Below are 16,226 nucleotides of genomic sequence, written 5' to 3'. Positions count from 1 at the left end.
CTGGCTCCTTGAAGCAAATAAAAGGAAATAACGGATGGCTTTTGCATAGTGCTGTAAATTCATGGAAATCTGGATAAAGAGAATTTCTAAAATAAATTATCTTATGTAGGTTTCCCAGCTTATCTATCTTTTGTAGTTTAAACATCTAAAAGCAATAACAGACCTAAAAATATATTTCCTATGAAGTCCATATCAGTGTGGTCATTTGTTTTAAGGCAGCTGTATGTCAGTGTGTCAGATAAGAAGTACAATTTGCCTTCATTTACTGGTGTTCTTATTAAACATGCAGCGAGTAACGAGGGAAACTTAGCCTCCCAGTGGCTTTGTTTCTGTGAAGCTAAATGGTGTTTTTATAGTGTTTAGTATTCCACTCTACCAGTGCTGTCCTGCTTTATGGAGCAGAGAGCACACACACAGTTTCATTAGATGCACTGGTGGTAATCGTTAGTCTTTTGTGTTCGTGTGTGTGTGTGTGTTTCGGGCAGTTTACGCCTTGGACTCTTCTCAAGGGATTAATCCAGAGAAATCCAATCAGACTGTCTTCATTTCCACCGACAGCCATTTTAGTTTTATTAGCTCAGACAGGAGCCAGATATTCTATTAGAGATCCACTGTAGTTTAGTTTCTGCCATCCTATCACCAGAGCAGAAGACCCTTTTTTGCTTAATGGAGCTGCTGCAGCACCAAAACTCAGGCTGGGATTTGGATACCATTTTTATTACACACTTCCTGATACACCAGGATATCAGTGGCGTTGCTTCCACTCTATCAGATGTGATTTTCCCCATACCAGTCACTGCACACCAAAGCTGCCATGTCAGCTTCACGTGACAACAAGAATGCATGAAATTAGATTATTAAGTAGCCTAAACATGCAAAGAAGGACCAGTAGTGGTGTTGGCCTCGTCATTTATGTTATTAATCGATAGATTCCTTTTTAAACCTCGAGATCTGCCACCTCACAGGCCTGAGAGATTAAAGTGCATGGATTTATAGCTTAGACTCGAGCAAAGTTAACCCGCTTCAAATTTAATAAGTGAAATTCAGAGGTGGCTTATTTTTACCCCCTTAAGGTTGTTGACACACTGCTTTAGGGAACAATATTCATCAAAATAACTCAGTGCTACAATTAAATGATCGCTTGAGTTTGATTTGTTTTCTTTCTTCTCATAGTTGACATGAGTTTCCATTTTTATGCACTGCACTCAAATGACGAGGGGGCTGGAGTCCAAGTCTCGTCACCGAGACCTCAATTGAACAGGCCAAGAAAACGGTCAATGATCGCCATTGCATCCTCTGGTTGCTGTGGAAAAATGTGTACTCCCCAACCAGCTGACAGGTAGTAGCTGGAGGTTGCTAGCTGTCAGTCACAAAGAGGGTATTGCATTTAAAACCTACTTGTGAGTACTTTGGTTACTAGCAGGTTGCCACGGTTTCCCATAGTTTGCATGGAAAATACCTACTTGCTTGCAAACACTTGCCATCTACTCACCTAGCAGTAATTTGCTTTAGTGCAATAAGCAACATGTTAGAAAAGACTCAAATGTTTCCATCTGTGGTTCACATCTTCAATGCAAACTACGAACAACTGCAGCAGCCTGCTGCAATAATAGATCATGGTTTGGGTCAAATATACCCTTTTACAGTGCATGGCATTAACTCATGTTTTACTTGCGCTTATTCACCCGGTCACCCAGATGTCCATTTATGTTTGTTTTTTTTCCTTTTGAGGTAGGACAGTGTCCTCAAACCAGATGGCAATGGTATCAGACAGTTTGTGTTTCTAATCCCTTTGCAATTCTTAAGATGACGCAGAGACACCACAGAGCTTTGCTGCCAGCTTTACAGGAAACTCAGTAAAGGGTTAAGAGTTCAGTACGCCTGAAATAAGCCAGATCGCCTGACCACGTCTGAAAGCAGACTACCTGGCACAAGAAGCCTGCTGTCATAGGCTGCGTCTCACTGTGTCTCAGTGCAACTGTACAAATGGAGATAACGCCACACACTTCAGGCCCAGCTCTAATCAAAGGCTTTTTCCCTCCCTCTGTACACATGAAAAGTGATTGAAGTAGTTGTGTGAAGAAAGAAACACGAGGACATAAGGGAGATGCTGAAATTCTGTTTGACAATATTGAAAGAGTTTACTTTTTTCTTTTCTTTTTTTAAGCATCTTTTGTGCAGCCCTTTTGAGATGATACATCGTGGGCCACTTACTGCTTTTTTCCTACAGATGATCATTACCTAATCGCTAACAGTTTGACCAAATCTTTGTTTATTAAAAACACAAACTAGCTTATTTTACAGTCTGTTAGATCACCCTTCTTTTTTTCTTCTTCTTTTTTGATGCCGTGCTTACATGCAGTGAAATTATGGAAATAGTTGTGTGCACGTGCTTATGTAGCAGCACATCCACACTTCTTCTTTTTTCCCTGTTTCTTCTGCTGGCTCTGTTTGTAGTACACAGGAAGCTTAAAGGCAGTGTTTAAAGCTTGTCAAGTAACTGTTGAGAGAGTTCACGAGTTCATAAAAGAGGGGTAGGAAGGTCTGGACAGCGGTCTAGATTCAGAGGAGGAACAGCTGTGGGCAAGAGGCTGTGCGTCACCCTGCTAGTGGGGGATCAGTTACTCCTAGAGCCCCTCTCGTGAGGAGGGGGCGGGTGGAGGCCTCTCTCTCCGGTGATACCGCGTCCTCTCCAAAGGCACAGCTTGAGATGCGTTCACATTTCCGAGTGCCTTTTTCTGCCGTTTATTTATGGCTGTGTAATAAACAAAATAATCTTCTCAGTCACTAAGTATTTTAAATCCCCTCTCTTCCTACCTCCTTCCCTCCTTCCTTCCCCTCGTTCTCCGTCCGCTCCACCATCAAGAACAAAGAAATAAAGGAAGGAGGCTAACTGAGAAAGCGGAGGCTTTCTAATTATAGCTCCGTTCCTCGAGTAGCGGTGTCGTCGCTGAAACAAGCAACCGGAGTTCATGCATCAGAATTATGCAAAGCGCGTCTTTGATCACTCACGGCAATGTCAGACTGTAACCTGGTGCTATCACAGCGTCAGAGAAATGCCTATCTTCTGACTGTCAGCTAGCCACTTTTTAAATGAGAGTATAGCTGTAGTCATTATGCAGTGGATTAACGTCTTTTTAAAAATCTTTTCACAAAACGAAATGTGCTATTTTTACTCTTTTCCTCGCAGGTATTCAAGGAAAAGTGTGTTTGGCCAACAAATTAAAGTAACATTGAATGGAATCACTTTGTTGGACATATAACCAGGACATAAGAGAGAAAGGTGGCACTCAAAGAATAGAAACCCATGGTCACTGTCTCAGTCACTGTGCCCAAAGAGTCAAACCTGAGCTGTTTCCCTGGTCCACAGGTACAGCAGAGCTGCACGACAGGCAGGCGTATTTACATGATATCATAGTAAAGATGAAGCAAATGTACTAATCATCTTTAATGGGTGACTGAAGCTATATCGTGGACTATCATGGCATTTGTTTAGTGCTCTGTTGGGCTGACACAGACACGTCAAATGTATCAGCACTTTGAGTTGAGTTGGTAATTAAGTTATATTATCGTGTTTGCACATGTCTAGTGCGAGTATGAACTTGCTGAGGCGGTGGGGGTTGTTTTAAAGTCCCCAGGCTGTTTCTGAGCTTTTTAGATCATCCGGTCAAAGGATTGACGTGTTCACGCTATAGGGAGGCGTCTGTCATCCTGTCTGTCCATTGTTCACAAGAATAACTACCCTTCCTGGAGTGTTGGTCAACTTTTATTGAAATGCAAGGATCACCTAATGGATCTTGATTATATTGTGGTCAAGGTCATATTTGTCATTCTCTGTGGATTTTAATTGTCATTAGTTTATGCAAAACAGCCAAACCAGTGACAGGGAAACTTCTCACCTATTTTTCTGTGCTTCGCACATTATAATAACCTGTGAACTGCGGTGGATCGTGGGTTGGATGAGCTACAGCGTCACCAGTGTTCTGGTTATCAGAGTTGTCTGGTGGCTCCATGCTTGGTAGTTTTTATGTGGTTGTGTTTTCTGAATGTAATACATGGATCTGCCCCCATGTGTTTAGATAGGAGTTTCAAGATACCATTACCAAGGTGGCTGCTTGGGGTGTGCAGTCTTTCTTTCTGGGATTTATCAATACAATAGCACGATTTACATAAACATTAGCAATCAAATGGTAACCCAACCAAATTCTACCACTTTTGAAAAGTTAAACTAAAAGTTGGCGTATCTGACATGTAGCAATAATGATACATTTAAAAAAAAACAACCACACATTTCTAATAGGAGCACCTACCACTGTAGCAGGATATAATGAAATAAAAGGAACAGCAAAATAAACCTTCTTAATCTCTTTAAGCTGAAGTCTCTGTATGAAATATGCCTGTGGCTGAGATTATTATAGCTCATTTGATGACATCATAAAGATCCAAGACTAGATAAAAGTGCTCGAAACTAGTCATTTAGAGGTGTCTGATGAGTCCGCCGCCTCTAACACTATTTATACAGTAAATAGCATGATGGGTCCTCTGTTCTATAAATTATGAGTGACCACTTTTTTTTCTCTAAACAACTAGAAAACTTAATTTGAACTTTTGTCTTTTACTCCTCCTTTTCCTTCATTTAAACCAGTTCTGAGCTCAGGGCATGATTCTTCAGGTCACTTTGAGTCCACCGCCCAGGAGACCATCATTCATATCATACTCATCATTCATCTTGCACAGGAACTCTTTCCATGTTTTTCTTTGACTGAAGCGTGTGCTGGTGGGATCCCTGACCTAATATGGGGATCAGGTTTGGAGGAGCAGCCCTCGGTGTATTTCACCGCGCCTGTGCTCGAGAGTCTCGGAGGAGTATTGGCTTACTTTTAGGCAAGCCTCGAGGTACATTAGGTTTGTGAGGGGAAAACAGCTTGAAACACTTAATGTGATGGTGGTGATTGTTCGTAAATAGTTACAACCCTTCTGTTAGTGGTGAAAGTTTTATTGGGGCAAAACGGGTACGACCATCCTAAAGTGTCCTGGAATAAACTTGAAGAAATGTGATCTTGTCTTTAAAGTTTGATTAGCTGTAACTCTTTGTCATTAACTTTTTTTAATAGGAGGGGCAGAAGCAAGGAAGGACTGATTCTGATCGTCTGTTAATCTGCTTGATTATTTTCTTGATTAATCATTTATCCTGTTAAACATCAGCACAATTTTTTTTTCTCCATCCTAGATCACAAACACACGGACCAGCAGCCAGTTCTCACATTCAAATAGATCAAATTGTCACATTATAATTTTAGCCTTAAGTTTGTCATATTTAATCTGCGCTGTAGCGGCTTTGGGGAGACGTAACTTTCTTGAGGAAGTTACAGGGTAACTCGGCCCTGTCTCCATGTCAGAACTTTGAAGTCTTCGGTCGATTCTGGTCAGTGAGTCTGGAGGGTGTGTGTGTGTGTGTGTGTGTGTGTGTGTGTGTGTGTGTGTGTGTGTGTGTGTGTGTGTGTGCGCGCGAGTGTGTCTGATGTGTGTGAGGTCAGTCGACCCGCGGTGTCACCTCCTGTTTCCTCCTCTTTGGTTGGATGGAGCGCTCGGCTACTTGTCTTTGTGCAAAAATATCAGTGCCCTCCCTCTAGGCTGTCTCAGTGCATCTTCATCATCACCTTCATCATCGCCGCCATCAATTGAGTCAGATTTAACAATGTGAAGGGAAGCTTTATGACTTTATGTGAGCGTTGCATTAACTCTTTAAAAATGACCAAATCTTAACTGATTTCTTTACCTTGATATCAAAGATTCGTCTGATAATTGAAAGTTGTAAAGAAATGATTTGCACATTATTGTACATTGTTTACATAAAACAATTGCATATTACACAATAACGATAATTTAACCAGTACAAATGTGGCTAACTCCCCTGAAATCAGGCTCTGCACACGAGAAAAACAGCTCCTCTCCTCTAAATGAGAAGCAGTAGAGTTGATTTGCCAAAATTACATCCTAGTGTCCAGTGTGTCCACTTCTCCACTAACAGGAAGTGATTGATTTAGACTTTGGAGAGAGAACGGCCGGGCAGGAAGCGCGCTGCGACTTCTAATCTTGTGCTCTTGGAAAAGCAGCACCTCAGAATAAAAGTGCAGTTTGCTGAAGTTCTGCTGTTGTTATTTCAGCATTAAATTTAAATTCTCATGAATAAAATCTGCATGTTTAGTGTGGTTGCGTTACCATTCAAGAAGGTTTAAAGTAGAATTTGTAAGTTCATAAAAGCAGAATAAATCCAGAGAATATGGAGGCAGAAAAATGATGATACTCATCAAGCTGTACAGCAGTGCGTAAAAACACGCGCTTACAAATGGATAATAGTGTAATTTTTATTGGGTTTATGTTGATAAATCAATATAGTTTTGACAAATAAAGGCAGCTTACACTTAAAAATATTTCTAAATTGGACCATCGGACGATCGGATACAATCATGCTAAAAAGAAAGTACACATTATGTCAGTTTTAAGGTTTTATAAATCGGACTGTGAAATGAGGTTAATTCACCTTCAGATGAACAACAACATATGACATATTATACTGTATTATTTATTTAATAAGAATTAAGACTTAATACAGAACCAGCCCCTCATTATTCAATAGTTTGTAGAACCACCTTTAGCAGCAATAACATGAAGTGTTTGTTTCCTGTGTGACTTTGTCAGTCACATCATGGTGAAGAAGTTTTGATCCACTCTGCTTTAAAAGATTGTGAGTCTTCCCACAGCATGTAATCGGGGTTCAGATCTGGACTTTTTCAGCCATTCTGTTGTAGATTTGTTGCTGGACTTGGGATCATTTACCTGCTGCACGATCAGTTTAAGCCAAGCTTTAGCTGTCAGACAGGTGGCCTCACATTTGATTGCAGACTACTTTGGTATATAGAGGAAATCATGGTCGACACAATGACTGCAGGGTGTGCAGGCCCTGTGGCTGCAGAACAAGCCCAAACCATCGCGCCTCCACCACCGTGCCCGGCAGTTGGTATGAGGTGTTTGTGAATTATGTCCAAGCATCTCCACTTTTCTATCTAAAGAATGGTTTCCGTAGGTTGCTACGCTTTGTTACATTTTAACAAACATATACTTTTTCAGCTTTCTTCTAATTGTATCGTCAAGAACCTTGCCATTTAACATACTGAGGTCTGTAGAGTCTGAGATGTTGCCGTTGGGATGTTTGAAGTTTCCCTGTGCATTGCACTGTCTGACCTTGTTGGGAGTTTGCAGGACATCCACTCCTGGGATGATGGTTATTAGTAAGAATCCAGGTTTTAGTCTCTTCCGCACGGACCACTCTTCAGAACATGGTCAGAAATGTTTTAATGAAAATATAAACTGCAGCGTTTGCCTCAAAAACTTTACATCAGTCTGACTACGTGTGGGATAAGGTGACATTTTGCCATCAGTGGAGCTAAAACTTCAAAAGAAAAAGGTACACGCTTTAGGGCTCGTCTTTGAATGCTGCTTTAACCTCCTAAGACCCGAACTCTTCCACGGCATGCATTTTTAATTTCTCTTTGATATTTGGGCATATTGGGGCCCGATAAATGTAAAAACAAAGAATTACCAGATTTTTTTTTTTTACCTTGTTTTTGTTTTTATGAAAAATCAGAGCCACATATGAGGATATTCGTTTAAAATTTCGATAGAACAGTAGCAGTATAATGTCCTCGTAAATGGATATCAGGCAAAATTGAGTATTTTGGTCTAAATAACTCAAAATGTGATGTCCACATATGTGGACGCCAGGTCCTAGGGGGTTAATTTCAAAAAGTGGTTTATGGTGTGATATTGGAAGGAGTGATGAGATTTCCTGCTAAATCGAGATTTTTTTTTAAATGTTCTGGTCTTGCTGTACTGTACATACTGTACTTCTTGGGGGGCTCTCTGGTCATCTTCTGGTGTGGCGTTCAGTCACACAAAACCTTGACTATCTACAGCAAAACTTAATGAAATTTCAGCCTAGTGTCACACACAGGAGGGCAAACAGTTTTCAGGTGATGACCAATATACCAATATTGAGACCTGGGGGTGCTAAACTTGATACCAAGGTCGGTGTTATTACTATCGCCGCTGCTGCTCACGCTACTACTGATTTTTAATGATGTAGCACTTGAATATTAAAGCCATTAGGGAAGAGAGGGAGAGAGGAATTGAGATGTGATTCATTTCTCTGCTCTGGCTGAGTTCACTCCTCTTCTCAGTGTTTTTTCCCCTTCTCTTCATTATATTCGCTCCATCCATTCTCCCCACCTCTTTCTTCCTCCCCATGTCTGTTTCTTTCACTCTTTTTTTCATAATTGTTTTTCATCATCATTTATCTTTTTCTTTCTTTTTTCTTTTTTTTACCCTGCAAATGTTCCTTTTATTTTTTCATCTGTATCCTCTATTTGTCTCCTAAATGACAGAGGATGACTAAGACTCCATGGGGTTTTTATTGTGCTTCACTGTGTGTGTGTGTGTGTGTGTGTGTGGGAGGTAGAGTGCTAATAGTCTCGCTCGCTCTCTCTCTCTCTCTGACAGACTAATGACTAGTTTGTGCTTCTGTCTCTCACGCTCGCTCTCTCTCCCCCTCTCCCTCTCTCTCTCTCTCTCGCTCTCTCTGAAATAATTAGCTCGCTCGCCCCCTTTTCCAAAGATTGCATCTATTATCACGAATTCTATCAAACTCTCGTCCCCGTTTTTATTTCTTTTGTCATCGCTGTCGCCCTTTTATGATGCGTGTCCGTCTCCCTGTCTTTTTATCTTAATGTGGGAAAAGGAACGCCGGCATTTATAATGTGGTGATAATGGATTTATTCTGCTTTCTAGATTTCCTCCTCTCTTCTGTTTGTTATCGTAGTGAAATTAGGGCTGTGCTGGACCTCAAAAAACACTCAGTTTCTACAATGAAGTCGGTACAGTAGCGCTTCTCTGTAAGTGTTAGGCTGGTTAAAGTCGATGTTAGCCAGTGTTAGTGACTTAAAGGCTTAAAGAAATACTTAAAACTGAGCTGGGGTGTCGTGATCAGCGGCAGTAACACACACTTCAGCTGTCGTGCCTTCTCTAACTCTTCTGTCAAATAAAGCGACTTTGTTCTCCTAAACAGCTCGTTGGTTTACGCTTGATCTCTTACTGGCTTCAAATATGTCACATCGCTGCAGTAACACTATCTTTTAATGGCACTTCTAATGTTCTTTATTAACTGGCACATACAGTATTTTGCCTTTGAGCTTTCTTTTGTAGTTTGTAAGGTTCCTGTTGAAGGTATATGAGAGATGATGGGATTGGTTGGTATAAGCACGTTAACACGACGTGCGGATATTGTTAAATAAACGCTCAGTTTTGTATTGAATGGAAGTACTCACTGAGACATTACCACCAAAGAAAACCTGTATAATACTGATCTGTGTTCAGGTTGTACAAAGTGTGTCCATAGTGGGTTTAGCCTTGTTTGGCAGTCCAGCTGTGTCCCATCTAAACAGACCAAATGAGTTACACAAATTTCAGCATAGGTTAAAAAAATGGTTTTAAAGGTGTTCAGAGCTTCAACACTTAGCTAATAGTGCAGTTATTGAATGTCGGAAACTACAGGCAAAAGCATATTTATTTCCACATTATCTCCTTCAAGTTTCATGGAAATAAAATGGTTAAAAAACACATTTTGGTTTTTATTTGACAATTCATTTCCCATTGGACATATATATGTATGTCCAATGGATGCACTGCACATTCATAATATATGTATGAATGATTAGTTAATATCTAATTTGTATATTTTCTTCTGTCTGTATTTTGAATATATTTACACACAGGTGGGGGGGTTGAATCTAATGCACAGAACTTTTGGATCTAATATGCCAGAAAATGAAGATCTTTGAACCTGGTTTTATCTTTAAGTTCGTATTTTGTATCTTCAACTATTTACAATCCCAAAAGGTTGATTCTGTTCATCTGGACGCAGCTTTTTCTGAAAACGCTGCGTCCAGATGAACAGAATCAACCTTTTGGGATTTACTTGGATGATTGAGAATGCATCAAGACTATTTAGATACTAAAAAACGTATATATTGATGTCTATTAGTTAAAATCATCACCACTCTAAACATCTTAAAAGTCCATCACAGCTTCACTTAAATTTGTCTCTGTGTGTCTCTCAGACGACCTGGCGTACGAGGTGAAATGGTTTTTCACCCGGCTGCGCGGCGGACCCGCGTCGGTCCAGGTGGCCAGCGTTGACCGCTTTGGCGTTGTGAGAAAAATCAACCGTAATTCATCCAGCGACGTTACAATAGAGCGCAAAGACACACACGCCTATCTGCTCAACATATTTGGCACTCAGGACAGGTGAGGTGCAAACGAATGATTTGTCTGTTTAATCCCTTTTTGGCTGAGAGACTTTCACAAACACCATGACCGTCATCACAACAACCTGTGTGCTCTGTGGTTTCCAGTGACAGCGGGGAGTATTTCTGCTCCGTCACTCCCTGGTACCTGTCGGCCTCAACGGGAGCCTGGACAGAAGCTCAAGAGCTGACATCATCCAAAGTCTTCCTCGCTGTCAAATTTGCAGGTGTGGTGCAAAAGACACGCAGTTACGTTATAACATGAACACATTTAAACATAAAAGTCTATGATATATGTGCATTATTTTGTTATACGTAACACCAATTCTCTTGTTTCCTCTCTCCTTCTGCAGTTTGGGACTCCCTAAAGTTACCTCTCTTATATGGTGCATCAGCCTCACTGGGTAATATAGTCATTATATGTTTGTTGTACTTCAGAGACTTTGCTTTAGGCAATCTTTAATTGTCTATATCCTTTTCTTTCATCTAGATGACATATTTTTAGGGATTTAAGATTTAATTATGGATTCATTTTTCCACAGTAATGCCTGATTATCTCCAAGTCCTCTAAGTGAACTTGTACTTTTTACCCCTCGGCCGCAAAAGGCTGATGCGGTATTGTTGTCAGGTCACAGGCAATGTGGACACGCAAGTTTGTGCGATAATTCGAGAATGAGGCGACGTAGGATATTCAAATTGATACCATAGATGCATCTCTTAAAAGGCTCGGACGAGTTTGAGTCCCAGTGACCTTGACCTCAAGATGATCTCAAGACCTGGGAGGTCACTACATCTTCTAGAAAGCTGAGGGGTAGCACTGGAAACTTTTTTTTTAATTTGTGACTCAAGCAGAGAAGCTTTGATTCACAGTAGAAAATAATCCTTATGTATTTTATACCGAGCCCTGGTGCAGCGCCTCAATTTATCCTGTCTAAAGCAAGGTGTTTTAGTGACATTTGGCCTTCTTTTAAGATAATCTTCTTCTGATTGGCTACCCTTTGCAAACAGAAGGCCACTCTCTATGATATCATTGAGAGCCAAAAGTGAAATAGTGTTTAGACCAGTCTAAAGCCTGGCCTTTTAGCCCATGGGAATTACTTCTACACTTTGCTTGAGTAACCACTGTTGTGACAGTATGTTTATGCCAGAAAATGAGGAAAAACGCAGAAATCACCAACTCCTGAGTGCAATTCGGTATTTCTTCAACTTTGACAGCTGACTAGCTGTGCACCTAAACAGTACATCACAGCTTTCTTGTTTCCTTGTTCTCCTGTACTGTTCTATAAAGCGCCCTCTTGTGTTATGTGTATAGGATTGTGTATAGACATTTATGAAAGTGTGTTGCTGTTGCAGTGCTGAATGACAAGCTGTTGTTGTCTGATTCTGAAAGAGAGCTAACTAAAATGTTGACTTAGCATGAAGAAAATGTTAAATTTAGCCAAGCGCAGCAGAAAAATGTCTCTGGAAAGTGAGAAAAGCTCGGCTCACTGATGCTTGCTGTCAGCGAGGGCGTCCTTGCTAAAAGTGCTGGCCGACAGACTCTCTTTTGTGTTTTCTTTTGTGCTGCACTGCACTTCGCTTGCTGACGGTGTTCGTCTCTATTTAGGACACGTTTCTGATAGCTGGCGTTGTCCGTGCACTGCGGACAAGAGTTTAATCAAAATAGTCAGTAGTATACAATTTAATTTGCCTTAATTAGCACTGATGGGGATTTTGGAAAGCAATGGGCTTTTGTGTTTGCTGTTCACATAAAAATCTGTGTTTTTATTAGTGATTGTTGCAGCAATGCTAGCAGCAGCATTGCCACAGAAGTGATTATAGTCCTGACTTAGCCGTAGTCTTCTCGGTGCCACATGAGCTGGAGACGAGGGAATCCCTGCATGTCAACTTTTAGGCGCTTGAACCAGTGCCTTAAACAGACAAGAGAAGATTGGAGTAATGAGACCTTAATCAGAGTTAAAGCTATCTGTCATGTGCTCTGTACCTCCGGAAGTCGGTCCCTTTTCCCAGCACTGACCAAGAAATTCTTTTGTCAGATTTGTACAGGGCTGTGGTTTAGTGGTTAACGTATTCAGCTTGCATGCAAAAGGTCCCTGTTCAATGGCCAAACTCAATCCTGGATAAAATGGGAAGTCTGTGTCCGGAAGGTCTTAAAAAGGGTATAAAATGTGTAGCAAATCAGTCAGTACCTTGTGAAATAAAGGAGCAACCAAAAGTACCTTATTCTTCTGTAAATTTGAAGTGTGTGAAGACTAATATTAGCCACTGAACAGGGCCAAAACATTAAAGACACTGTTTTTAGAAGGTTGCTAAAGTTATTAGCTTTTATTGTATTAAATTAATTAGTATTAAATTAATCGATAGAAATGGTAGCATAGTTGGATTGGAATGGTTTTATTGGTGTTGGTAACATGGTGCCTTTTCTGGTTTTTCCAGGTGTCGGCCTCTTCTCTCTGGTCCTGGGTCTGGTTTGCGCCCAGTGCTGCTGCCGCAACACCGCACACCTTCCACGCTCACGCAACAAACTCATGGACCTGGAGATGGACTGACAAACACTTTCCCCCGCGCCCTCACACTGCAGCGCTCACAGGAAGCACCACACGCATAACAGACACACGCCCATAGACGATTTCTGGGACACCCAGTTGTTCCCGGGCGACGGGCGTTGGGATTAAAACGCATTTTCGCAGTGCTTTAAAAGGTGCTCAGGACTGTTGTTTTTTTCAACTCTGCAGTGTAGGAGCAGGGGACTTTCACGCTCACCAATGGGAAAAAATAGCCTTTCAGACTTCTGTTTCTATGAAGAAATCTTGTGGCACTTCTAGAGAATTTTATGCAGATAAATTTGTGCCCTGCCAACACCACCGCCGTACAAGAAGCTCTGAGGGATCCAGAGCTTAATATCCGAGGAACAGGAGACTTCTGAGACATCACTGCCACTTGGGAATAAGGGATCAGTAAACAGATCTGCTGCCTCTATAACCACTAGGGATAACAAATGAAGTGCTCAGGCCTGACTAAATGCTTTTTTAGGTTTTCTTTTTTTTACTTATCCTGATGCCAAGGCAACCAGTAAGCAACGTACCAGTGAATCCCACTATAATCTCTTTTTGGGGAAGCACGTAAAATTCATGAGTTCTTTGGGGTTGGCGAGACTGGAGTGCCATTACTTAATATGAATCTGCACAAGGTTAAAAGACATAATATATCCCTACTTAAGTCACATGGGAAACATCTGCTGAAGGTGTTCTGGCATTGCGCTACCACCCCAAAGTATTCCCACCTTAACACCTGGACTATATTTACCTTTATTCTCAACTCTAGTTTTTTGAAAATTCAGAGATTTTAAAAAAAATGAGACATTTTTAAGCTTTACACAGAGATATGCAGTGTGTTTGTGTGTGAGATATACTGTACATGGTGCCAATATTTTGAACTAATGGAGGCGTGCTTGGTTCGTATTGCCACATCAACACTTGAACTGCTGCTCAAAGCGGCAACAGCAAGCACTCTTCTTTTATAAATATTCAAAAATGTATCCAGCTGTTATTTTTGCCCGGGTCTTGTGTGTGTTTCGTACACTGTGTGAGTGCTGTGCTACAGTATGTGAGACAAAGAGTTGCATGTACTGTTTTGTAATAACAGTATGATGTCATTCATGAGCAACACAAGGCGTTTGTTTTTGTTTTTTTCTCCCCCACGGTTACATTTTGATCACATCAAAGCTTCCTACATCTAGATTTGAAAAGCTAGCTGTCACCTCGCTATGGCAGACTGAAGTTTGTTCGTACTGTGAACAAAATGACAAAAATAGTTTGGGTGACGTAAGGAACTTGGTTTCTTCCATGGTTTGAAGTTTTCAATAAAGTGATGCATGTTTTTTAGCTTTGGGTATAAAAGGAATAGTCGAATAACTTGGGAAACGTGCTTAGCTTGGTTAGCTTAGCATAAAGGCTAAAGGAGGGGAAATGCTAGCCTAGCTTGTTCAGAAGTGAAGCAGTTTGCTCTGAAAGAACTTACTCTTCCCTCTATATTTAACATTTGATAATATCACAATATCATATCACATGATATTGTTGCTAAGTATTTTATGTCACTTTTGGTTTAGCTAGGATAGCAGTTCTCCTCACAAATATAAAAGATGGACGTAGCTACTATGATGTCATCCACTGGTTTCTGGAATCCCATTTTGAAGCCTTGAGATGAGCATTTCCACTGTTGCTGTGTTCATTGCAAAAAAAAAAAAAAAAGAAATAGTTGAGACAAAGAAGGGTGGGGCCAACTGTGAACCTGTACCCTTATTGGCTAACAGCTTGGGAGTGGCAACTTATTAGCTAAGAGACGTGTGGTTCATTCCACAGATAATGTTTCATGAAACACAGCATGACCAGAAGTTACAAAATATAATTTTAAATTTTTAATTAATCAATTTTGCAGCTACATCTATCGCCATCTGGTGGCCTTCAGATAGAATGCAGGTTTAAGGCACTTTTTCCAAACGGACAGCTAACAGCTACATCCATGTTTTACGCTGTTTGTGGTTCCTTTACACACCATGAACAAGTTACAGTGTAGCTAAAAAACTGACCAGTAAAACTTCCAGTTGTTCAAGACGTGTCAACAACCAACGTGTGCATTATTTTTCCTTTGATATGTTTAGGTTCTGCTTTTTCAAAAGTCATGCTGTTTTCCTTGCACCTGCTTGATAAAACTCTAAAATGTATTTCTATAAAACAACAACAAAAAGAAACCTGCAATAATCTGCAATAATCGGCCAACTGGCAAAGTTAGCTGTGTCCAACTCGCATCAGCTGACATCTGTTTAGTCTCTGTGGAGTTTTTATCGCAAGTGAATGAACTTGCTGTGCGAACACACACATACTTGAAGCAACCACACACACAGAAAATGAGGAAGTTTGTGTCCTAACCCAGCAGGATCCAAGTGGGCCTGTTGGGTTTTTAGCATGATGTGCCAGCCGGTTTTCTCCTGAACTGGCTGGGATTGAATCAGGCTTTGTTTGATGTGTTTTAAAGAGAGTTTTAAGCAACTTTACGAGCAATATGAGGCTGTAGTCGGGTCACAGCTCCCAGAAAGCTAAACTTCTATTATTCACTCTTAATCAGAACTAAAACACTGTTAACTCAGGCAGCCAGTGCGGAGCCATTATCCAGTCACAATAAACAGATCCCCATCACCATGTTTCTGAGTTAATGTTTTCATATCACATTTTTTCTTTTAACTGAAACCGAAACCAGTGGTCTGCATCATTTCCACATGCATCTTCCCGGAATTAGAAAAACACTGGTGAGTGTTTTGGCTTGGCTTAAGGAGGCTGGTTATTTCAGAAACTTCCAGTGTGGTTCCTTAAATCCTCTCCATGATTATACTGGTGCAGTATTCAGAACAGGTTCTTCCACTATCATTAACATACACACACCTACACATTCACAGGTAAACAATATCGCTCTGTGCCAGTAAACAAGACCTAAACAAGAAAAGTAGCATCAGTACACATCCCTGATCATGTGATTACATCACTGCAAGACCTCCCCAGTGTCTTTTTATTTTGTCATTTTATTGCAATTAGTATGATGACTCATGATGATGTTTTTTAATAAACAGATTTGTAAGATGTATTCATTCTGACAGTTGTTTCTGTATCGTCTCATTTTATTGTGTGGTGCTTCATGAGGATGATTTCGGTATTGGTCAGTTCCAGTCTGTCACCTAGGCTACCCTTGTCTTCACTCCAGCTCTTTATGAGCACCGACATGAATATCATGACTATTTTAAGGTTTAACCCCAACTAAAGTTGTTTACGAAGGGGGGGGGAACTATCCATTGGAGCCAAAACGGTTTTTAAT

General features: G+C 40.7%; 1 protein-coding gene across 2 annotated transcripts in view; it reads left to right on the top strand.

The window, feature by feature from the left end:
* ptgfrnb (prostaglandin F2 receptor inhibitor b) overlaps positions 1-15,998 on the top strand; it is a 79,389-nt gene extending 63,391 nt beyond the window's left edge. For both annotated transcript variants that reach the window (XM_084922670.1, XM_084922671.1), the window contains 4 exons: positions 10,176-10,362; positions 10,470-10,588; positions 10,715-10,765; positions 12,798-15,998. In XM_084922670.1, the coding sequence (XP_084778796.1) occupies positions 10,176-10,362; positions 10,470-10,588; positions 10,715-10,765; positions 12,798-12,910 (470 nt within the window). In that variant the 3' untranslated portion in view covers positions 12,911-15,998. The remainder of the gene's footprint in view (positions 1-10,175; positions 10,363-10,469; positions 10,589-10,714; positions 10,766-12,797) is intronic.
* Positions 15,999-16,226: the final 228 nt, after the last annotated feature.

The sequence above is a fragment of the Perissodus microlepis genome, chromosome 23 (assembly GCF_051167445.1).
Source record: "Perissodus microlepis isolate ML-2025 ecotype Zambia chromosome 23, ASM5116744v1, whole genome shotgun sequence".
Classification (NCBI taxonomy): domain Eukaryota; kingdom Metazoa; phylum Chordata; class Actinopteri; order Cichliformes; family Cichlidae; genus Perissodus; species Perissodus microlepis.
The sequence above is the reverse complement of the archived record's forward strand: the minus strand, read 5'-3'. Positions and strand labels throughout refer to the sequence as shown.